This window comes from Oncorhynchus nerka, linkage group LG10, assembly GCF_034236695.1.
Source record: "Oncorhynchus nerka isolate Pitt River linkage group LG10, Oner_Uvic_2.0, whole genome shotgun sequence".
Lineage (NCBI taxonomy): Eukaryota > Metazoa > Chordata > Actinopteri > Salmoniformes > Salmonidae > Oncorhynchus > Oncorhynchus nerka.
In genome coordinates, this window is record NC_088405.1 from 32,514,609 (window position 1) to 32,540,599 (window position 25,991).

The window sequence follows — 25,991 nt, forward strand, 5'->3', positions numbered from 1 at the left end:
TAGAATAGCACAATTCTAGCAAAATGTTATATTGTTGCCTGTTCTATCCTTTGAAGTGAAATGGACTTCAAACATCCTGGGTTGGTTGTTTGCAGGTGATTTAATTGTGGGGAAAAGTTGTTTTCTTTTTAGAAGGTGTAGTAGTGATTATTGGGCTGTGAAATAAGCTACTCTAATATGTTCTGGTCCATGACATACATCTATATAATTGTAATATAGAGATATACATTACCAGTTAGAAGTTTGGACACACCTACTCATTCAAGGGTTTTTAGCTTAATTTTTACTATTTTCTTAATTGTAGAATAATAGTGAATGCATTAAAACTATGAAATAACACACATGAAATCATGTAGAAAGCAAAAAAGTGTTAAACAAATAAAATATGTGATATATTTTCTTCAAATAGCCACCCTTTGCCTTGATGACAGATTTGCAGTCTTGGCATTCTCTCAACCAATTTCACCTGGAATTATTTTCCAGCAGTCTTCAAGGAGTTCCCACATATGCTGAGCACTTGTTGGCTGCTTTTCCTTCACTCTGCAGTCCAACTCATCCCAAACATCTCAATTGGGTTGAGATCGGGTGATTGTGGAGGCCAGGTCATCTGATTCAGCACTCCATCACTTTCCTTTTGTTCAAATAGCCCTTACACAGCCTGGATGTGTGTTTTGGGTCATTGTTCTGTTGAAAAATAAACGATAGTCCCACTAATCACAAACCAGATGGGATGGCATATCGCTGTGGTAGCCATGCTGGTTAAGTGTGCCTTGAATTCTAAATAAATCACCAACAGTGTCACCAGCAAAGCACCATCACACCACCTCCTCCATGCTTCTCTGTGGGACCCACATATGTGGAGATTAGAGGTCGACCAATTATGATTTTTCAACTCTGATACCGATTATTGGAGGACCAAGAAAGCCAATACCGATTAATCGGCCGATTTTTGAAAATTTATTTTTCTGTAAATATGACAATTACAACAGTACTGAATGAACACTTATTTTAACTTAATATAATACATCAATAAAATCAATTTAGCCTCAAGTAAATAATGAAATGTTAAATTTGGTTTAAATAATGCAAAAACAAATTGTTGGAGAAGAAAGTAAAAGTGCAATATGTTCTATGTAAGAAAGCTAACGTTTCAGTTCCTTGCTCAGAACATATGAAAGCTGGTGGTTCCTTTTAATTAACATGAGTCTTCAATATTCCCAGGTAAGAAGTTTTAGGTTGTAGTTATTATAGGAATTATAGGACTATTTCTCTCTATCACATTTGTATTACATTAACCTTTGACTATTGGATGTTCTTATAGGCACTTTAGTATTGCCAGTGAACCAGTATAGCTTCCTTCCCTCTCCTCGCTCCTCCCTGGGCTCGAACCAGCAACACAACGACAACAGCCACCATCGAAGCAGCGTTACCCATGCAGAGCAAGGGGAACAACTACTAGAAGGCTCAGAGCGAGTGACGTTTGAAACGCTATTAGCGTGCGCTAACTAGCTAGCCATTTCACTTCGGTTACACCAGCCTCGGGAGTTGATAGGCTTGAAGTCATAAACAGCGCAATGCTTGAAGTACAGCGAAGAGCTGCTGGCAAAATGCACGAAAGTGCTGTTTGAATGAATGCTTACGAGCCTGCTGCTGCCTACCACCGCTCAGTCAGATACTTAGATGCTTGTATGCTCAGTCAGATTATAAGCAACGCAGGACACTCTAGATAATATCTAGTAATATCATCAACCATGTGTAGTTAACTAGTGATTATGATTGATTGTTTTTTTCTAAGATAAGTTTCATGCTAGCTAGCAACTTGCCTTGGCTTACTGCCTTCGCGTAACAGGCAGTCTCCTTGTGGAGTGCAACGAGAGAGAGGCAGGTCGTTATTGCGTTGGACTAGTTAACTTTAAGGTTGCAAGCCTGGATCCCCCGAGCTGACAAGGTGAAAATCTGTCATTCTACTCCTGAACGAGGCAGTTAACCCACCATTCCTAGGCCGTCATTGAAAATAAGAATGTGTTCTTAACTGACGTGCCTAGTTAAATAAAGGTATAAAAAAATATATTTAAAAAAAATCGGCAAATCAGTTCCCAAAAATAAAGATTTCCGATTGTAATAAACTTGAAATCGACCCTAATTAATCGGCCATTCCGATTTAATCGGAAATTTGAACTCATCAGTCCATAGGACAGATTTCCACCAGTCTAATGTCCGTTGCTCATGTCTCTTGACCCTTGCAAGTCTCTTCTTTATTATTGGTGTCCTTTTAGTAGTGGTTTCTTTGCAGCAATTTGACCATGAAGGCCTGTTTCACTCAGTCTCCTCTGAACAGCTGAAGTTGAAATGCGTCTGTTATTTGAATTCCGTTAAGCATTTATTTGGGCTGCAATTTCTGTGGCTGGAAACTCTAATGAGCTTATCCTCTGCAGCAGAGGTAACTCTGGGTGTTCCTTTCCTGTGGTGGTCCTCATGAGAGCCAGTTTCATCATAGTGCTTGATGGTTTTTGCGACTGCGCTTGAAGAAACTTTCAAAGTTCTTGAAATGTTCCGCATTGACCGACCTTCATGTCTTATGGTAATGATGGGCTGTCGTTTCTCTTTGCTTATTTGATATGTTCCTGCCATAATATGGACTTGGTCTTTTACCAAATAGGGCTATCTTCTGTATACTACCCCATACCTTGTCACAACACAACTGATTGGCTCAAACGGATTAAAAAGGAAAGAAATTCCAAATTTCTACTTTTAACAAGGCACACCTGTTAATTGAAATGCATTCCAGGTGACTACCTCATGAAGCTGGTTGAGATAATGCCAAGAGTGTGCAATGCTGTCAAGGTAACAGGTGTGTACCTATATTTTCTTGGTTACTACATGATTCCATATTCCATATTTGTAAAAATAAAGAGAAACCCTTGAATGAGTAGGTGTCCAAACTTTTGACAGGTATAATAAATAAATAACCTGGCTGTTGCCATTTACAATTTTGATGTAATATGAAGACATTTTATATAGTAATGCCGCAAACGGTCCATACAAAACCAGCATTTCTCATTGATTTAGGTTAAATGTATATAATTAGGTGGGATTAATCAGGTGATTGTTGTTAAAATGCCAGACTATGTGAGAAGGCACATGGTTTCACTTGAAAATCAATGAAACGCTGTCTTGTGCCTGACAAAATGAACAGACTTTGCTTTTGTCCACCATATTTACTATGTGGGCTGCAGAGCAGGCAAACAATGGTTTGGTTGTTTTGTGAGAACAACAACTAAATGTAACTATTTTATGTCCCTCTGTGCAGCCACAGGCCTCTACTGGCATGGCATAGCCACTTCTTGTGAAATATCTGGTTTGGATCATGTGTGGGAGCTAAATGTTAAATGTAGGCTAAATGCAACAATCTGGAGGATTGACCTAAAATGGTGCATGTTTGTGAGGTGCCCATGATAATGACTCTGTCTGAGCGAGAGTTGTGAGGCGATGTCATCTAAAACAGCCTTTGAGGACGGAGCAGTGGACATTAGGATTAGCTGAATGTCACAGATGGCAGGACTCAGGAGGGGAGGGGGGGCTGGAGGTAATCCAGGCATAACACCCATCTTGAGTCAGAACAAAAGCAATATGGATACAGTACTGAAACAGTGGGGAATGAGATACTACAGCAATCCTCTGTAGCATAGAATAAAGCTTTATCTCTGCAGTAAGTTTCAGAGAGGGTAACATTCTTTGTGTTCCAGATTTACGGTGAGAGTTGACAGAGTTATGATGACCGACCTCTCTACTCTACAAACCTGATAGGTTTGTGAGTCTTGACAGTGAGTCTGTCTGGTTTCTGAATGGAATGTTCATGAGATAGGAGACGATGCAGTTAAAAAGCGTGAGATGAATGGCTGATTAAGTACTGGAATCAACCTTTCACCTGCTCCTATCTTCACTAAGGCAACACTGATAGCCCTGTAATCTCTGCAAACCCACATGGTGTGGATTGGAGAGTTTCTTGTTTACATGCATTGCAAATACACTCAAATGTTGCGTTCAGGCGGTAGGTATTCTTAGCATAGTAGATGGGGGTGGTGAACAGATCATTGCTGAATTTTCTGGCTACTCCCTCAAATGGTATTAAGCCTTTTGAGATTTTTGGGGTGTCAGAGTATTTAAACCTATAAGAGAAGAATTCTCAGACACTGGACCAGTGTTAACTTGAGCACATCATTAACCACATTCCAGGTCTGCAAAGTAGGGGGCCAATCACTTGGCATATTAGATCACAGTCAAATGCACTGAGCCATTCACCCCTGTCCCCATCCTTATCTGGACAGGACATACTAGATTGGCAACATTTCTTCGTGAGCTTGGGTTTACCGTGTGCCATTCCTTTGTCATTTTCATGACTTTGGGTGGTTGTTGGACTGGCTTGTCCTCAATATGATTCTAATATCCTGTGTGAAATTCTGAATTTATTACATTTGATTTGTCCTGGACCATCAGTAATGTGTACCAATATGTAATGAACCCATTACCCCCCCATCCCTCCCTTATAATTTTAAAGCTGGGTTGTTTCTTACGGGCAATTCCATTATATCAGAGTGATGCTCAGATCCACTTTAAAATTAATGCCAAGCCAAAACCATTGACTGCAAAGTTTAACAAACCATACACCTATATGTAGAAGTCTAGTTTTGACAATTTCCACAGAATATTTTACTGAAACACGTTTACTTGAGGAACAGTGCAGATGCAAAGTTTGATAACCATGTTTTTTGTGACCATGTGCTCTGCCATTTCCTGGTTGCTAAAATTGTAATAGTTTGTGACAAAAAAAGCAAGTATAGTGTAGAGAATCATTGTACCATCTAAACTGCTGTGAAATATATTTTCCATAACACAAAATATTGTATGTTCTGCTGTTTTGAAGCTGGTGTACAAAACCGAAAGTAAAAGATGCAAAAACTAAATTTTAAGAATGGGAAGCATGAAAATAGGGCACATAGAACAGATCTACAACTTCTTAGACTTGCTTTCATTGAGAAATGACACATCTATAACTCACATTTCTATGTGAATTTGGTCGTGTCGACCAAAAGGTTTCAGCTTTGTCATGACACCTTGAGTTTGAAAATATCAATTTTGGTAATTGAACTACAGTAAGTGAAGTATCAGCACATGTTAATAGACTGACTGTAACAGAATGACATGGGTACTTGGTCTGTACTTCACAGAAATGCATAATTATTGATGTCGTTCTTTTCAAGGTGATGTATCCTGAATAGGTAGAAAATTGTAATATCCTCCTGTGTTTCGATATTATTCTATCCACTGGCTATTATTCTAATGAGCTCCGCCCTCAAACAAGATAAAATTTGGACAGAGTTTGGGGAAACCCTGCTGTACTGTGTTCTGCTGTACTGCACTTTTGTTTTGTTTTTCCATATTTTTTTTCGTATTTTTTTGTTTGTTTGGTTTTTGACTATGATTTCCCATTGTGGCCAATTCAATTGCGAAAATACTGTTACTGATTTTTTTCAGGCACTCTGTTACCGATTTGATAACAGATTGACTCGTTTTAATCACTTAATATTTCATAAACAAAATGATCAGTAAAAACAGGAACTATGCTGAAAAAATATATATAAATGCCACATATAAAGTGTTGGTTCCATGTTTCCTGAGCTGCTGCGTTTGCACGTAGCGGTAGCGTGTGGAGGTTGCTTATGCAGCGGTAGCGTGTGGAGGTTGCTTATGCAGCGGTAGCGTGTGGAGGTTGCTTATGCAGCGGTAGCGTGTGGAGGTTGCTTATGCAGCGGTAGCGTGTGGAGGTTGCTTATGCAGCGGTAGCGTGTGGAGGTTGCTTATGCAGCGGTAGCGCGAGGCGCGCAGCAAGGAAACAAAACATGAATAGGATTACATTTCCTGAGGAAAACAGTCCTAATGTTGGAAACAAGCAGCCTTATGTTGTCACCCAGAATCACTTTTCTATTCCAAGGTATATAACTATTTTACATTATGTAGGTTTTTTAAAGGACGAAAGTATTTTAAGTCTGCTTTGAATTTCTTTTTGCCGTGGAACATCAGGTATCGTAGTATCGCGATACTGGTATCGTGACAACCCTACTTCATACCCTTCATTGATTGAGCTGTCATTGTTGTTTAGCTGTTCTATTGGATCCCAGAGAAGTAATACTACAGCCTCTAGCCAGAAAGCCACCATTTTGGTGCAATAGTGCACTTCATACAGTTGCATATCGGGATATTATTTTGGACGATGTGTCATTTTGACAATATCACTATTTTTGTGCTAGTTGGCTGTACCTGCGCTAAAACCCCAGTATTTTCCCTTCATAGCTTGTTCTACATCTTTTTCAATAGGGAGACCATTTTTTTCCCCCAGCACTTATATTTCCTTGACGGATCAAAACAAATATTCTCGTGGCTCTCTTGTCTCTGCAGCAGACATATGGTGAGCAATATGTTTGGAACATTGGAATAAAATCACAGTATCAAATCACAATAATGTGATAATCGCAATACATATACTGTAGTATCGGCACCTAAGTATCGTGATAATATCGTTTCGTGAGGTCCCTTGCAATTGCCAGACCTATTTTTACGTCCTAGTGAACAAATAGTGTGGGAGGGCAAAGTCCATCTCTTAAATCTCCCCTTACAGTATGTCCAACCTCTTTCAATAGAACAAAATATTGCATACTCTTGCATTAGTGTGTGTTAATGACTGGTGGTCAGGGTTCTAATCAATAATACTTTTGAAAGCTTTGATTGCTAATGTGTGGAAAATGAGCCCTGTAGTTATACATAAAGTCCACTGCAGTACATATTCATGACATCCTGATAGAGAATAACTTCTTTGCTTGAAATTTGGAGCAAAGCTTCTTTGTTGTTTTTTGGGGGGGCCTGGCCAAATGCTTTACCTTCTAAAGTGACAACCCACTGTCTATTAAATATGGATCTGCACAACCCGTTTCAACTCCAAGGTTCTCAAGATTTCTATCTGTAATGTAACATCTTATGATCTTACTGTTGCTTGGGAACTGACCATATGCAATGGGGTACTAGAATTTACTCGTAGCTGAGGAAAGGAGATACAGTAGGAAAAAGTACATTTTGTCTTGAGTACAGTAATAACTTAAGAAGCATGCATGTAATTATTCAGTTCAATTTCTAGTTAAGTTGCAGCAAATGCTATTCTACACTCTTTTCCACACATGCTACAAGCTTATGATTGCACACACGTGCTCTCTGGTTTTGTTAGGGAATTTGGGTGTTGCACAGTTTGTGTTGAGTCCATTTTTATAACAAATAATTGAGCTTACCCCATTTTCCAGACATGCATCTTCACATATTGAGACTTGATACCTTTACAGAAAATGCAGTTTAAGTAGAGTAGGGATTTTTTTGTCTGCTTTGCTGTGTAATGTAGCTCACATACATTATTTAGGAGAATCACAATGCGTTTGGCTATTCCATCAGAGTTCTGCGTTTTACTGCATATAACCTCTGCGTATCATGCCCCCTCACATTCATCCCTCATGGTCATTTCAGGATTATTGCCTGGAACTTTGGCCTGGCTACGTTTTGTGCCAGCCCCCCCCAAAATAGACTTTAATGCTCACCGATACATCAGGACGATTAAACTTTTGAGTGTGCAGATCTTTAGTAGGCAACCCAGGCAGTTGGTACATAATCGCAAATCAAATCTGCTGACACGGAACACCTGGGCTGTCACGATCAGATTTTGGGGATGGCTTACCAAAGCCCGGCCTGGTTTGACATCAGGATTTGTGAAATCTAAATCAGACAGTTAATCTGTGGTTTCATAGCAGGAAGAGGCCATATTCTCATGTAGCTTTTTTAAATGCTTTGAGCCCAACAGAGAGCTATTTGTTACTGTTTTATTACTGCCATCAGTTTTTTTACTGCCCTTTCCATTTTGATGTTACATGTTTATTGGTTTGTACAAATATTCATCTTTTGAGAGTTACTGTATGTTAGCTTGTAAGCCCTTGAATGAATAAGATACCAATATTATTGCATCCAGTTGTTCCTTACCAATATAGGAGCCTACAAGTACATTCCTCTTGTCCTTGTGTGTGTGCACAAACCGTTTTCACAGAAAACAAATCTACGCCTTAGCTCTTAAAAGATTAGCCTTCTGATTAAAGAATCAAGTTTCCTTACTGAAGGAATGTCTGGCCGGAACATTGTTCAGAAAGCTTTTGACTTCTCATTAGCTGAACAATTAACAAAAATGTTGGTTATTTTTAATTTTTTAAATGGTAAAATTTATTTGAATTCCATTTATTTTTATGTGAGCTCAATGTGCACGTTGCACAGTTTCTCATGAGATAAATCAGATTCAGCCTGAACTGTGTGAGTATGGAGTACTGGAGTAGTTTCTAGAGATTGACCGATTAATCGGAATGGCCGATTTAATTTGGGCCGATTTTCAAGTTTTCATAACAATCGGAAACCGGTATTTTTGGACACCGATTTGGCCATTTTGTTTTACACCTTTATTTAACTAGGCAAGTCGGTTAAGAACACATTCTTATTTTCAATGACGGCCTAGGAACGGTGGGTTAACTGCCTGTTCAGGGGCAGAACGACAAATTTTTACCTTGTCAGCTGGGGATTCAATCTTGCAACCTTACAGTTAACTAGTCCAACTCTCTAACCACCTGCCTTTCACAAGGAGCCTGCCTGTTACACGAATGCAGTAAGCCAAGGCAAGTTGCTAGCTAGCATTAAGCTTATCTTATAAAAAATAATCAATCAATCTTAATCACTAGTTAACTACACATGGTTGATGATATTACTAGTTTATCTAGCGTGTCCTGCGTTGCATCTAATCGATGTGGTGCGTATCGTTGCTCCAATGTGTACCTAACCATAAACATCAATGCCTTTCTTAAAATCAATACACAAGTATATATTTTTTAAACCTGCATATTTAGCTAAAAGAAATCCAGGTTAGCAGGCAATATTAACCAGGTGAAATTGTCACTTTCATTGCATGCAGAGTCAGTGAATATGCAACAGTTTGGGCCGCCTAATTTGCTAGAATTTTATGTTTTATGACATAACATTGAAGGTTGTGCAATGTAACAGGAATATTTAGACTTATGGATGCCACCCGTTAAAATACGATAAAATACGGAACTGTTCCGTATTTCACTGAAAGAATAAACGTCTTGTTTTCAAGATGATAGTTTCCGGATTCGACCATATTAATGACCAAAGGCTCGTATTTCTGTGTGTTATGTTATAATTAAGTCTATGATTTGATAGAGCAGTCTGACTGAGCGATGGTAGGCAGCAGCAGGCTCGTAAGCATTCATTCAAACGGCACTTTCGTGCGTTTTGCCAGCAGCTCTTTGTTGTGCTTTCAAGCATTGCGCTGTTTATGACTTCAAGCCCATCAACTCCCGAGATTAGGCTGGTGTAACCAATGTGAAATGGTTAGCGGGGTGCGCGCTAATAGTGTTTCAAACGTCACTCGCTTTGAGACTTGTAGTAGTTATTCACCTTGCTCTGCATGGGTAACACTGCTTCGAGGGTGGCTGTTATCGATGTGTTCCTGGTTTGAGCCCAGGTAGGAGCGAGGAGAGGGACGGAAGCTATACTGTTACATTGGCAATACTATAGTGCCTATAAGAACATCCAATAGTCAAAGGTTAATGTAATACAAATGTGATAGAGAGAAATAGTCCTATAATTCCTATAATAACTACAACCTAAAACTTCTTACCTGGGAATATTGAAGACTCATGTTAATTAAAAGGAACCACCAGCTTTCATATGTTCTGAGCAAGGAACTGAAACGTTAGCTTTCTTACATGGAACATATTGCACTTTTACTTTCTTCTCCAACAATTTGTTTTTGCATTATTTAAACCAAATTTAACATTTCATTATTTACTTGAGGCTAAATAGATTTTATTGATGTATTATATTAAGTTAAAATAAGTGTTCATTCAGTATTGTTGTAATTGTCATTATTACAAGTACATTTAAAAAATTGGCCGATTTTTAATCGGTATCGGCTTTTCTTTGGGTCCTCCAATAATCGGTATCGGCGTTTAAAATCATTATCGGTCGACCTCTAGTTTCCAACAGGCCATAATTATATCATTTACATTTTACATTTAAGTCATTTAGCAGACGCTCTTATCCAGAGCGACTTACAAATTGGTGCATTCACCTTATGACATCCAGTGGAACAGTAGTGCATCTAAATCTTTTAAGGGGGTGAGAGGGATTACTTTATCCTATCCTAGGTATTCCTTAAAGAGGTGGGGTTTCAGGTGTCTCCGGAAGGTGGTGATTGACTCCGCTGTCCTGGCGTCGTGAGGGAGTTTGTTCCACCATTGGGGGGCCAGAGCAGCGAACAGTTTTGACTGGGCTGAGCGGGAACTGTACTTCCTCAGTGGTAGGGAGGCGAGCAGGCCAGAGGTGGATGAACGCAGTGCCCTTGTTTGGGTGTAGGGCCTGATCAGAGCCTGGAGGTACTGAGGTGCCGTTCCCCTCACAGCTCCGTAGGCAAGCACCATGGTCTTGTAGCGGATGCGAGCTTCAACTGGAAGCCAGTGGAGAGAGCGGAGGAGCGGGGTGACGTGAGAGAACTTGGGAAGGTTGAACACCAGACGGGCTGCGGCGTTCTGGATGAGTTGTAGGGGTTTAATGGCACAGGCAGGGAGTGTAGAGTGGAAAACGTGGTAATTAACCACAATGACCATAATCCATTGCGCACCTACTTGTCAGGTCTGTTTGTTTTTATGCTTGCTACAGAAGAGACCGCAGAATGTATGCTTAATTTACTTTGAAGAACTACAAAATAGTGACTTTGTCAGACAGCATATGCAGCAGCTCTATAGAGATGAGATGACTTGGGACAGAATGATACTCATCAAATTAAACAAATGTAATAAAGTATACACAACTGAAATATTTATTCAAGTAAAGTCATGTGAATAGATTATGGTTAATAAGTGAGTAATGGGAAGTCACTACCATCATGGGACTTTTATTAATAGTTTTTTTCTGTGTTACAGCGTTCACAAAAAAATTCTTGAATCAAAAAGTGTGATTTTATTTTTTAATAATCTGAAGGAATCTGAAATTACTTTAAAAATACTAATTGCTCAGCACTACTGAGCTGCCATAACGGACCGGGTCTATGGGAGATGCCAAGCACAGAATACAAGGAATATTTGGCCAAACTTATTCAAGAACTGTATTGTGTGTCCATCTCAGAACAAGATATTCACTTCTACCATCACGGTTGACAACTCCATTGTGTCCTCCTCCCAGAGCGCTAAGAACCTTGGCGTGATCCTGGACAACACCCTGTCGTTCTCAACTAACATCAAGGCGGTGGCCCGTTCTTGTAGGTTCATGCTCTACAACATCCGCAGAGTACGACCCTGCCTCACACAGGAAGCAGCGCAGGTCCTAATCCAGGCACTTGTCATCTCCCGTCTGGATTACTGCAACTCGCTGTTGGCTGGGCTCCCTGCCTGTGCCATAAAACCCCTACAACTCATCCAGAACGCCGCAGCCCGTCTGGTGTTCAACCTTCCCAAGTTCTCTCACGTCACCCCGCTCCTCCGCTCTCTCCACTGGCTTCCAGTTGAAGCTCGCATCCGCTACAAGACCATGGTGCTTGCCTACGGAGCTGTGAGGGGAACGGCACCTCAGTACCTCCAGGCTCTGATCAGGCCCTACACCCAAACAAGGGCACTGCGTTCATCCACCTCTGGCCTGCTCGCCTCCCTACCACTGAGGAAGTACAGTTCCCGCGCAGCCCAGTCAGAACTGTTCGCTGCTCTGGCCCCCCAATGGTGGAACAAACTCCCTCACGACGCCAGGACAGCGGAGTCAATCACCACCTTCCGGAGACACCTGAAACCCCACCTCTTTCAGGAATACCTAGGATAGGATAAAGTAATCCTTCTCACCCTCCCCCCCCTTAAAAGATTTAGATGCACTATTGTAAAGTGGCTGTTCCACTGGATGTCTTAAGGTGAATGCACCAATTTGTAAGTCGCTCTGGATAAGAGCGTCTGCTAAATGACTTAAATGTAAATGTAAATGTACTGTAACACCCATGGTTGTTGTGGTTGAGACTTGCTTTGGTCCTACTTAATTATTAAAGGCTCTAAATCCCAACCACTAGAAATAAGGCAATCTTTAGATCCCTCGATACAAGAAACAATTATTGATAATATTTTAGCAAGAGACTAGGCCTATAGCAACAATCATGTTTGGTTTACATTGTAATATGCATGTTTTCTTTTCAGCAATTAGGTGGTGTTAGCTTTTGTGACAGGGTACGGTATTTGTGAAGGCCTAATCTAATGGATAATTGTAACGAGACTAAATGCAAGATGCAGGTAGGCCAAGGGGATAGGGATGTTCCCTATGCATTTTTAATAGAGGCTTTTTGATGAGGCTAATGGTGTCTGGAATGTGATAGGCCACGTCTGCCCGCTTGTACTTGCACCAAGACAAAATGCAAACGTGTTTTCCAATTAAGATGACTTTGTCGTGGAATGGTGCTGTCAAACCCTCATGCCTAATAATCTGTTATGTTCTCCTAATCATTGTTACAATGTTACTGAGCTGAGCTGCCTCTTCCTCTCTGACTTGCGCAGTCTGTGCAATTGAGGGAATGTTAACTGTGTTTCAAGAATGTAGACCTGTGTGGCCTTTGTGATAAGTGGTTTTGGAACTGGGTTCATTCATGACCACGGAGGCGCATAACAGTGTCAACTGCTGATGTGAACATTTGGTTGTACAAAGTACAGTATAATTAGCCACTCACCAAACATCTGACAGGCTTTGATTTGAAAGTATACTGTCCCTTTAGGGAGTTAGCTTACCTTTTGTAGATCATAGCCTACTACTCATCATATTTAAGGACTAATGAAGTGTTGTTTAGCCATTCTCACGTGCTAAGACATTGTTCATCTTGGAGTTTAGCATGAGATGAATGTTGCCGGTTTAAAAAACAGGCTGCCCGTGAGTTAGCCAGCGAAGTCCTTCAGAATGTCCCCTGTCACATTCTTCTCCCCCTCTTCTGGATTTCTATTTTCGCCCTGTGGAAATGTATTGGAGACAGTGTGCTGACAACCACAAAGGAGCCTAAAGGAACTGAGCCCTGAACAATGGTTCTGCTTTTGTTCAGTACACAAAGAACCTGGAGGGTACAGCCAGGGCTGGGATGCTGAATGTGGTAGTGGTACCATTCTCTTCCACCTTGTTGTTTGACCTCTGGACAACCTGTTGAAGCATGACAGATAAGCTGCTATGTATGTCAACATTGGGAATTCAAGATGCTGGATTGGAAAAAAGCTAATAAAAAAATAAATAATCAGTGGTAGCTATTGTAGAGGCATCAATATAAACACTTCATCTTGAAAACAAATATAATCTTTGGATGTAGCTTAGGCTCATAACTAGAATAAGTTATTTATATTTATTTTATTTCTATGGTTAGGCTGTCTCATATCTAGCATTTTATATTAACGAACAGTAACGCAAAATCCTCTCTGGTATAGAATGCCAGAGGCTTCAGGCCAGACATGGCACCAGGGGCCAAAAATTGTAGAGTCAGGCGTGTAGTCCAAAACAACATGATGTTCATAATTACAATGAGGATTTTCGTTACTGTTTAATCATTGGCCTTAATTTTGCTTTTAGCCAATGACCACACCTAATATAGGAAGTCACAGTGCTGGGACCAAATGTTTTGGAGGACATCATGTTGTATGAGTGGGTCAGCATGTGAACTAGGGTGAGACCGAGAGATGGAGAGCCAAGCTGTGTGTCTCACCCCACACTGGTTGAGGTCAGTCCTGCTGTGGAGTGAGAGCAGGAAACACTCAGGATCTGTTAGATAATCTGATCCCAGCAGGGCAGGGATTTCCTATCCGCCCACATGCCCAATGGAACCGTGGGCCTCCAGTAGATGCTCCTGTAGCATCTACTCCATTTCGCATCTACAGTGCCATCAGAAAGTATTCTCCCCTTTGACATTTTCTACATTATAGCCTGAATTGAAGATGGATTAATTATAGATTTGTTGTCACTGGCCTACTCACAATACCCTGTAATGTCAAAGTGGAATTATGTTTTTTGAAATTTTACAAATGTTAGGCTGAAATGTCTTGAGTCAATAAGAATTCAACCCCTTTGTTATGGCAAGCCTAAATAAACATTTGCTTAACAAGTCACATAAGTTGCATGCACTCACTCTGTGTGCAATAATAGTGTTTAACATGATTTTTGAATGACTACCTCACAAACTAATATTGTAATTATAGAACGCTTGTGGATTTATATTAAGATCATAGTGCAAACAACATCGTTGCAACAAGTTTGATGACATTTGCTGCAGACTGAATGAAAGTGTCTCGTGGTCAAGCAACAACAAATGCGCTACTTCAGTGACAGGGTGGGATTAGGTCTGCGGAGAGGGATGACTCAAGTAGAGGAGTAAACTATAAAAATGGACGTTACACACGGAATATCACATTTAACAAATTAAACATTGAAATACCAGTATAGAAGGTAGTAAAAACCCAAACCGGTCCTACTAGCTCAAAACCCAAACCGGTCCTACTAGCTCAAAACCCAAACCGGCCTACTAGCTCATTTACCCAACACATACAATTATCTGTAAGGTCCCTCATTAGAGCAGTGAATTTCTAACAGATTCAACCATGAAAACCAAGGAGATTTTCCAATGTCTCACAAAGAAGGACACCCATTGGTATATTAAAAGCACACATTGAATATCCCTTTGATCATGGTGAAGTTATTAATTACGCTTTGGATGGTGTATAAATATACCCAGTCTCTACAAAGATACAGGCGTCATTACTAACTCAGTTGCTGGAGAGGAAAGAAACCCCCTCAGGGGCCAATGGTGACTTTTAAGACATTTGCAGAGTTGAATGGCTGGGATAGGAGAACTGAGGATGGATCAACAATATTGCAGTTGCTCCACAATACTAACCGAACTAACACAGTGAAAAGAAGGAAGCCTGTGCAGAATAACAATATTCCAAAACATGCAAAACAAGTGTGGCAAAGTAATTCACTTTTTGTCCTGAATAAGTGTTATGTTTGGGGCTAATCCAATGCAACACATTACTGAGTACCACACTCCATATTTTCAAGCATAGTTGTGGCTGTATCATGTTATAGGTATGCTTGTAATCGTTAAGGACTGGTGAGTTTTTCAGGATAAAAAAGAAACGGAATGGAGCTTAATTAACACAGCCAAAATCGTAAAGGAAAAACTGGTTGTCTGCTTTCCACCAGACACTGGGAAATGAATTCACCTTTCAGCAGGACAATAACCTAACACAGAAGGACACATTTACACTGTAGTTGCATATCAAGAAGACAGTGATGGTTCCTGAGTGGCCGAGTTATAGTTTAGACTTAAATCTACTTGAAAATCTATGGCACAATCCAGTTGTGGAAAGCTCTTAGGGCCAGATTCCAATTTTATTAAATTATGCCTTTTCTTATTCCTTTCCAATGCACTTCTCAGTAGTTGGTATTCAAAGTACCTTTTTTTGATATTGTCGTGGATTTGGAATTAAATAGGGTTTTCAGTACATTTATCTTAAGACATCCCTTTCAGTACGGTGTACCTTTGCTTGAATTATGTCTACAGACTCAATAGAACATATTGACAGAACGGGTTCAGAATATTAGGGATCAATAAAAGGAAGCCATCTTTCAGCACCAATTGGCAGATTTTAAAAAGGTTAGGAAAGTATTTATGAATCATAAACAGGTTTGGAGAGCCTTTACGCACTAAAGAAAAAACGGTGGTTTGATTCATTCTGAGAATTGTCAAATTCAGTTCTTTAACCCATGGTGATGTTAGAAAATTAGTGTACATAGAATTCTAACAGGGAGACTAGTGTACACTAGTAGGCTATACCCTCGTCTATTGAGTGCACGAACCATGGAACTGTGTGCTGGCACAGCCAAGTATTGCGCTATGCTGCGGGTTCAAACTGTTACGGCTTGGTCTGCACTCTGCTTCATAATGATTTAATTGGCCTACATGTTTAAAAAAAAAAAAAATCAACTGTTAGTAATGATCCTTAGCAACAACCACCTGGCCGTGATCGCTTTTACAGGGGAAGCAAATTAAGGTAAACGAAACACTGTAATTAAATGGAATGATAATGTAGGCTATACCAGCTGAAGGGAACTAACAGTAAATTGGCAGTTGACTATGTGTGGTTATTAGGCCTACTGACGATACTGATAGTGGCTAAAATTGTACATGATTCAAATAAGAAAGAGAGTTGGGGTAGCCTATAATTAAGAGATTTGAGAATGCCCCTCCCTGCAAGTTAAAAGGCCATACAATTTAAATTATGCATTGCGGCACAACATTTCATAAACCTTACTGTGGGAAAGTTGATATGCTTCAGTTTTCTGCCTTATGACTGGTTTCACATTTGTCTCCAGCGATTATAAGATACTATTGTTTATATTTTATGTCGACACCCCTTCAAATTAGTGGATTCGGCTATTTAAGCCACACCCATTGCTGACAGGTGTATAAAATTGAGCACACAGCCATGCAATCTCCATAGACAAACATTGGCAGTAGAATGGTCTTACTGAAGAGCCCAGTGACTTTCAATGTGGCAGCATCATTGGATGCCACCTTTCAGTTCGTCACAATTCCTGCCTTGCTAGAGCTGCCCGTCACCTGTCAGTGCTGTTATTGTGAGGTGGAAACGTCTAGGAGCAACAAAGTCTCAGCTGCAAAGTGGTAGGCCACACAAGCTCACAGAACAAGAACGCCGAGTGCTAAAGTGCGTAAAATTGTGTGTCCTCAGTTGCAACACCCACTACTGAGTTCCGAACTGCCTCTGGAAGCAAATCAGCACAAGAACTGTTCTTCGGGAGCTCATGAAATGGGTTTCCATAGTCAAGCAGCTGCACACAAGCCTAAGATCAGCATGCGCAAAACCAAGCGTCGGCTGGAGTGGTGTAAAGCTCGCCGCCATGGGACTCTGGAGCAGTGGAAACTCGTTCTCTGGAGTGATGAATCACGCTTCACCATCTGGGTTTGGCAGATGCCAGGAGAACACTACCTGCCCGAATGCATAGTGCCAACTGTGGTTGAGGAGGAATAATGGTCTGGGGCGGTTTTTCATGGTTCAAGGGCTAGGCCCATAGGTGAAGGGAAATCTTAACTCTACAGCATACAATTACATTCTAGACGATTCTGTGCTTCCAACTTTGTGGCAACGGTTTGGGGAAGGACCTTTCCTGTTTCAGCATTTCCCGTGCATAAAGTGAGGTCCATACAGAAATGGTTTGATGACATTGGTGTGGAAGAACTTGACTAGCCTGCACAGAGCCCTGACCTCAACCCCATCAAACACCTTTGGAATTAATTGATTGCGATCCAGGCTTGAACGCCCAATGTCAGTGCCCAACTACACTAATGCTCTTGTGCCTCAAGTCCCCTCAGCAATGTTCCAATATCTAGTGGAAAGCTTTGCCAGAAGAGTGGAGGCTGTTCTAGCAGCAAAGGGGGGACCAACTCCATATGAATGTCCATGATTTTAGAATGAGATGTTCGATGAGCATGTGTCCACATACTTTTGGCCATGTACTGCGTACTTTCATAACTTTTTCTGACTGGTACCGGGGGACAACATACTTTTGGTCATGTAGTTTATCTAAAGCAAGTGTCATTTATATTTACAATTCCCTTATTCAAATGGATTACTCATTTACCTAGCTCTAATGAAGTTGTTAATTACAGCTAATGGAGAATGGTGTTATTTCTATCGAGGGGGGAGAACATGCTTTCCCCCCTTGGAACCGGTAGGTTCGCTAGACCTTATTCATGGTTTTCTTGCGCATAAAGGTGGTGGAATTATTTGGGAATTCAGTCAAGGTCAGAATACAGTGTATTTGTAGACACACAAAAAAGGAATAGCAGGTGAATAGCATGCTATTCTCATGCTTAAGTTCAAGGTCATAATATGCATAGAGAGAAAAGTGCATTAAAAGAGAATTGTGTCCCGTTTGCATGGCTTAATCGGGCCCTTAATCTGAATCGGGCCCTTAGAGACTTACCCACAGCTGTATTCGCTGCCAACGGTGCTTCAACAAGGCATTGACTCAGGCGTGTGAATACTTATGTAAGTGATATTTCTGAATTAAATTTTCAATAATTTACCAACATTTCTAAATCATATTTTCACTTTGTCATTATGGGGTATTGTGTCTAGATGGGAGAGAAATTGATTTAATCCATTTTGAATTCAGGCTGTAATACAACAAATGTGGAATAAGTCAAGGGGTATGCATACTTTCTGAAGACACTATCTCTTCTCCCCCACTTTTCCTCTCGTCTCACCATCCTCCTCATGTCTCCATCATCCATCCCTCTTTAATTTTTCAACTCCAAGTCTTCTCAACTTCATTTCTACTCAATTTTCTACATTTCTACTTATCTCATTCACTTTTACATTCCACTTTCCAATCCATTTGTCCTCTGAGCAAGGAGATGTGTATCTTACACTTTGTATTACAGTGACCTTATTACTGTGTAGTTATTTATTATTACACATTTAATTATTCGACAGCCTACTGTGTGCCTATGCTGATAGTGTAGGTGTCGTGATGAAGCAGTCAATAGCAGCTTTAGCATACGTTTTAGTCCGTTGGTTATTTCCTAATCACTGAGCCCGTATTTCAGTCACTCAAGAGAAACAATCCTGAGGATGATGACAAAGCAGAGACGCTAACCGGTTCTGTGTCTGTTAAACTATTGCCGTGGGCTAACAGCACATCATCTGAAACGTAGACAGTAGCGAGTTAGCACCGGATATCCTCAGGGCTTTGCTACTCAACTTCTCCAACAATATGGTGGCTAGAATAGCAGAACTAAGCAGAAGTGTTTTAAGCAATGCTTAAACGCTGAATCAAATTGCTGATACAGTAGTGTTTGGGATTTGAGGGAAGTGATCACAAGTTCTGTTATTTTCTTCCCCCAGTGGAATAGCCATAGGCCTATGCATAGATTGTCAAACACTGCTCAATGAAGTGTTGAATCCCTCAGTTGTAATGTTCACACCTGAAATCACTAGCAGTATACAACAAATGGACAACCATTTTCTAATTTAATCATTGTCTGTTTGTGTTTTTTTTTTACAGATACAAACCCTTTTTCCCTTTCCAAGTGCAACCTCCTATTGGGTCTTCCGCCTGTGACTTGGACCTCTCCGTTCAGGACTCAGGATTGGTGGAGGGCCGGCTTAGGGTCACCCTTGTTGAATGTAGCAGGTAGGATGTCTCATGCCCTGTTTACATCGTGACATATTTCATTTCGATATTTTGTTATATTTACAGCCTTATTCTAAAATGTATTAAATAAAAAAAATCCTCAGCAATCTACACAATAGCCCATAATGACAAACGAAAACAGATTTTTTGAATTTTTTGAAAATGTATTAAAAATGTAAAATAATACTTAGCAAAGGATCTTAGATACCTTATTTAGATATGAGACTCGAAATTGAGTTCAGGTGCATCCTGTTTCCATTGATCATCCTTGAATAACTTGATTGGAGTCCTCCTGTGGTAAATTCAATTGATTGGACATGATTTGGAAAGGCACACCTGTCTATATAAGGTCTCACAGTTGACAGTGCATGTCAGAGCAAAAACCAAGCCAGGAGGTCGAATGAATTGTCTGTAGAGCTCCGTGACAGGATTGTGTCGGCACAGATCTGGGGAAGGGTACCAAAAAATGTCTGCAGCATTGAAGGTTCCCATGAACACAGTGGCATCAATCATTCTTAAATGGAAGAAGTTTGGAACCACCAAGACTCCTCCTAGAGCTGGCCGCCCGGTCAAACTGAGCAATCGTGGGAGAAGGGCCTTTGTCAGGGAGGTGAGCTAAAGACTCTCAGACCATGAGAAACAAGGTTCTCTCTCTGGTCTGATGAAACCAAGATTGAACTATTTGGCCTGAATGCCAAGCGTCACGTCTGGAGAAAGCCTCAAATCAAATGTTATTTGTCACATGCACTGAATACAGCATAGGAGGGGGGGGGGGGGGGGCAGGCAATGCAAATAGTCTGGGTAGCCATTCGATTAGATGTTCAGGATTCTTACGGCTTGGGGGTAGAAGCCTCTTGGACCTAGAATTGATGCTCCGCTACAGCTTGCCGGTAGCAGAGAGAACAGACAACTAGGGTGGCTGGAGTCTTTGACAATTTAAGGCATTCCTCTGACACCGCCTGGTATAGAGTTCCTGGATGGCAGGAAGCTTGGCCCCAGTGATGTACCGGGCCGTACACACTACTCTGTAGTGCCTTATGGTCGGTTACCGAGCAGTTGCCATACCAGGCAGTGATGCAACCAGTCAGGATGCTGTAGAACCTTTTGAGGATCTGAGGACCCATGTCATATCTTTTCAGTCTCCTTAGGGGGAATAGGTTTTGTCGTGCCCTCTCCACGACTGTCTTGGTGTGCTTGGACCATGTTAGTTTGTTGGCGAAGTGGACGCCAAGGAACTTGAAGCTCTCAACCTGCTCCACTACGGCCCCATCAATGAGAATGGGGGCATGCTCTGTCTTCTTTTTCCTGTAGTCCACAATCATCTCCTTTGTCTTGATCACGTTGAGAGGTTGTTGTCCTGGCACCACACGGTCAGGTCTTTGACCTCCTCCCTGTAAGCTGTCTCATCGTTGTCTGTGATCAGCCCTACTGTTGTCATCGGCAATTTTTATAAATATGTTGTCCTTTTTTCTCTCCAGTTTTGTGGTATCCAATTGGGAGTTAGTCTTGCCTCATCGCTGCAACTCCCGTACGGACTCGGGAGAGGCGAAGGTTGAGAGCCGTGCTTCCTCCGAAACACAACCAAGACGCATTGCTTCTTGACACAACCCGGAAGCTAGCCGCACCAATGTGTTGAAGGAAATACCATACACCTGGTGACCGTGTCAGCGTGCACTGCACCTGGCCCGCTACAGGAGTTGCTAGTTCGCGATGGGACAAGGACATCCCTCCCGGCCAAACCCTACCATAACCCGAACGACGCTGGGCCAATTGCGCCGCCCCATTTGGTCTCCCGGACGCGGCTGGCCAGGATTAAACCCCAGGCTGTAGTGACACCGCATGCAGTGTCTTAGATTGCTGCGCCACCCGGAAGGCCCTTGCTGTACCTTTCTACTGGCAATTTGGCCCACTCTAAAGCAGCAACTGCTCTAATTATTCTATGTATGAGTGGTGCCCTCTACCAACTGCTGCTTTCAGATCTCGCCGTAGGTTTTGGATGTGATTCCGATACCGACACTTCGCTGGCCACTCCAGAACAGTCCTGCGTTTCTTCTTGATCCATTCCTGGGTGCGTTTTGATGCGTGTTTGGGGCCTTGTCCAGCTGGAAGATCCACAGCCTTCAATGGAAACCCAGTTTCTGGACACAAGGTTGAACTTTGGACTCTAAAACAACTTGATAATCTGCTGATTTCATGATGCCTTGCACGTGTTCAAGGCCCCTAGTACCAGAGGCAGAAAAGCAACCCCACTATATTATCAAACCTTGCCATGTTTGATTGTAGAGAAGGTGTTCTTTTCATTGAAAGCTTAATTTGGTTTTCGGTATACACAGTGCTGATCTGAGCTAGCTCTACATTTGTTTCAATGGTCCACAGCAGTTTTCCCAGGATTTAAGCTTGTTTTAGGTGGGTTTTTGAGAAGTTCAATGAGGCTTTCTTGTCTCTTTCAGTAGAGGGGTCTTCCTATGTTTACCAACGACCACATGAAACATTCAAAGATAATCATACCCTCCCTAAAATCAAACATGGGGGAGGTTCAGTAATGCTGTGCTAAGCTGCCTCTGGTAATGGGGGTGTTGAATGTGTGCAAGACATCATGAAAACAGCAGATTGTCAAGGTGTTTTGGAGTGCAATGTTCAACCTTGTGTCAAAAAAAATGGATCTCTGTTAAAGGTTGTGGGTTTTCTAGCTGGACAACAACCCCAAACACACATCAAAAGCACCTTGGAATGGTTCAAGAACAAGCGCTGGACTGTTCTGGAGTTGCCAGCAAAGAGTCCAGATCTGAATCACATCTATAACCTATGGTGGGGCTAAAACAGTCTGGACTATATCCAGACCTTGCATTTTTCACCACTATATGTGCTAGGTGTCCAAACCTGCTCTTGGTAAAGGCTCTGGCCTCACCCATGAAGGAAATGCATCAATAATAAACTTAACCAGCAAGGCTACACATTTACCAGGTAATTATGTTACCTCCTGCCCAAAGTAGCCTAATCCATTTGGGTGACAATGCCTTGCACAGTTAAAAAGCAGTTTGTTTGTATTTAGGTAGGTCATGTATCTCTCGTCTAGTCTCCCCTCCCTTCCTAAAACACAGCCACATCTCCTCTGGGCCAATGACAACTTAAACATGTCAGCTCTGGGCCTGAGAAGTGTCTCCTCCACCCTGTCCTGATGGCGGTGTAAGTCTTTGTTGTGTTTCTTGGGTCTAGTATAGTAGTGGAGTGGCCACAAGACTGTAGGACACCAGAAAAGCTCCTCATTAATAATACACAGTCCTTGCCCATTATGAGGCCAGGCCCAAGCTATGGCTGGCTGGCACTTCTATCCTTACAGCTGCTGCAAATGGATACCCTCTTACCTCACTGGGCGCAGCCAGATATGTCTAACAATGACGCCCATCCACTTCAATTTACACCGGCTCTACTGTGCCTAATATTGCATTTGTCTCTGTAGGATTCCATTGGGTTGGAGCCAAATGAAACCGAATTGCGAGAAAGTCTTCATTTTTCTGAATAGACAATGCATTTTTAAGAGGAGGAATAAAAGGTTGTTGATATTCAGAGGAACATTATAATATTCTAAATAGACCTGAAATGATCAGTGAATTAGTTCAGATGAATCATTTATAAATTGTAAATAGCAACACGATCATTTTAAACTGCCTGTCATGTTCTTTATTTTTATGTTCTCTTAGTTTTGATTGGTTACTTTCTGTCTGTTGCTTGCTACCCAAGGACAGTGAAAAACCTCTTCATGCATGCTTGCTTTTTTATTTATTTTTTATTTCACCTTTATTTAACCAGGTAGGCTAGTTGAGAACAAGTTCTCATTTGGAACTGCAACCTGGCCAAGATAAAGCATAGCAGTGTGAACAGACAACAACACAGAGTTACACATGGAATAACCAAGTCAATAACATAGTAGAAAAAAAATAATCTATATACATTGTGTGCAAAAGTTATGAGGAGGTAGGCAATAAATAGGCCATAGGACAAAATAATTACAATTGAGCAGATTAACACTGCAGTGATAAATGATCAGATGAACATGTGCAGGTAGAGATACTGGTGTGCAAAAGAGCAGAAAAGTAAATAAATAAAAACAGTATGGGGAAGTGGTAGGTAAATTGGTGGGCTATATACCGATAGACTATGTACAGCTGCAGCGATCGGTTAGCTGCACAAATAGCAGATGTTTAAAGTTGGTGAGGGAGATAAAAGTCTCCAATTTCAGCAATTTTTGCAATTCGTTCCAGTCGCAGGCAGCAGAGAACTGGATGGAAAGGCGGCCAAATTAGGTTTTGGCTTTAGGGATGATCAGTGAGATACACCTGCTGGAGTGCGTGCTACGGGTGGGTGTTGCCATCGTGACCAGTGAACTGAGATAAGGCAGAGCTTTACCTAGCATAGACTGGTAGATGACCTGGAGCCAGTGGGTCTGGCGACGAACATGTAGCGAGGGCCAGCCGACTATAGTATACAGGTCGCAGTGGTGGGTGGTAAGGTGCTTTAGTAACAAAACGGATGGCACTGTGATAAACTGCATCCAGTTCGCTGAGTAGAGTATTGGAAGCTATTTTGTAGATGACATTGCCGAAGTCGACGATCGGTAGGATAGTCAGTTTTACTAGGGTAAGTTTGGCGGCGTGAGTGAAGGAGACTTTATTGCGAAATAGAAAGCCGACTCTAGATTTGATTTTGGATTGGAGATGTTTGATATGAGTCTGGAATGAGAGTTTGCAGTCTAGTTAGACACCTAGGTACTTATAGATGTCCACATATTCTAGGTCGGAACCATCCAGGGTGGTGATGTTAGTCGGGCGTGCGGGTGCAGGCAGCGAACGGTTGAAAAGCATGCATTTGGTTTTACTAGCGTTTTAAGAGCAGGTGGAGGCCACGGAAGGAGTGTTGTATGGCATTGAAGCTCGTTTGGAGGTTAGATAGCACAGTGTCCAAGGAAGGGCCAGAAGTATACAGAATGGTGTCGTCTGTGTAGAGGTGGATCAGGGAATCGCCCGCAGCAAGAGCAACATCATTGATATATACAGAGAAAAGAGTCGGCCCGAGAATTGAACCCTGTGGTACCCCCATAGACTGCCAGAGGACTGGACAACATGCCCTCCGATTTGACACACTGAACTCTGTCTGCAAAGTAGTTGGTGAACCAGGCAAGGCAGTCATTCGAAAAACAGAGGCTACTGAGTCTGCCGATAAGAATATGGTGATTGACAGAGTCGAAAGCCTTGGCCAGGTCGATGAAGACGGCTGCACAGTACTGTCTTTTATCGATTGCGGCTTTCTCTTGCCTACCATGCATACAACATATACTGTATACAGTGAATTCGGAAGTTTACATACACCTTAGCCAAATACATTTAAAATCAGTTTTTCACAATTCCTGACATTTAATCCTAGTGAAGATTCCTTGTATTAGGTTAGTTATGATCACCACTTTATTTTAAGAGTGAAATGTCAGAATAATAGTGGAGGGAATGATTTATTTCAGCCTTTTATTTCTTTCATCACGTTCCCAGTGTGTCAGAAGTTTACATACAATCCAATCCCTCCTGCAGCAAAGCACCCCCACAACATGATGCTGCCACCCCTGTGCTTCACGGTTGGGATGGTATTCTTCGGCTTGCAAGCCTCTCCCTTTTTCCTCCAAACATAACCATGGTCATTATGGCCAACAGTTCTATTTGTGTTTCATCAGACCAGAGGATATTTCTCCAAAAAGTACAATCTTTGTCCCCATGTGCATTTGCAAACCATAGTCTGGCTTTTTTTATGGCGGTTTTTGTGCATTGGCTTCTTCCTTGCTGAGCGGCCTTTCAGGTTATGTCGATATAGGACTCGTTTTACTGTTGAAAAGATTATTTTGTGTTTCCTCCAGCATCTTCACAAGGTCCTTTGCTGTTGTTCTGGGATTGATTTGCACTTTTCGCACCACAGTACATCATCTCTAGGAGACAGAACGCGTCTCCTTCCTGAGCGGTATTTTTTATTTTGACCTTTATTTAACTAGGCAAATCAGTTAAGTACAAATTCTAATTTTCAATGACGGCCTAGGAACAGTGGGTTAACTGCCTTATTCAGGGGCAGAACGACAGATCTTTACCTTGTCAGTTCGGGGATTCGATCTTGCAACCTTTCAGTTACTAGTCCAACGCTCTAACCACGAGGATACCTGATGCACAAATGTATGACGGCTGCGTGGTCCCATAGTGTTTATACTTGCGTACTGTTCATTGTACAAATGAACGTGGTACCTTCAGGCGTTTGGAAATTGCTCCCAAGGATTATCCAGACTTGTGGAGGTCTACAGTTTTTTTCTGAGGTGTTGGCTGATTTCTTTTGATTTGCTAATGATGTCAAGCAAAGAGGCACTGAGTTTGAAGGTAGGCCTTGAAATACATCCTCAGGTATACCTCCAATTGACTCAAATGATGTCAATTAGCCTACCAGAAGCTTCTAATGCCATGACATCATTTTCTGGAATTTTTCCAACCTGTTTAATGGCACAGTCAACTTAGTGTATGGAAACTTCTGACCCACTGGAATTGTGATTATGTGAAATAATCTGACTGTAAACAATTGTTAGAATAATTACTTGTCAT

General features: G+C 41.5%; 1 protein-coding gene across 1 annotated transcript in view; it reads left to right on the forward strand.

Annotated features, from left to right (window-relative positions):
• Positions 1–25,991, forward strand: part of LOC115135164 (PDZ domain-containing protein 8-like) — a 73,970-nt gene that overhangs the window by 2,878 nt on the left and 45,101 nt on the right. The window contains exon 2 of the mRNA XM_029669544.2: positions 19,240–19,368. Within this exon, the coding sequence (XP_029525404.1) occupies positions 19,240–19,368 (129 nt within the window). The remainder of the gene's footprint in view (positions 1–19,239; positions 19,369–25,991) is intronic.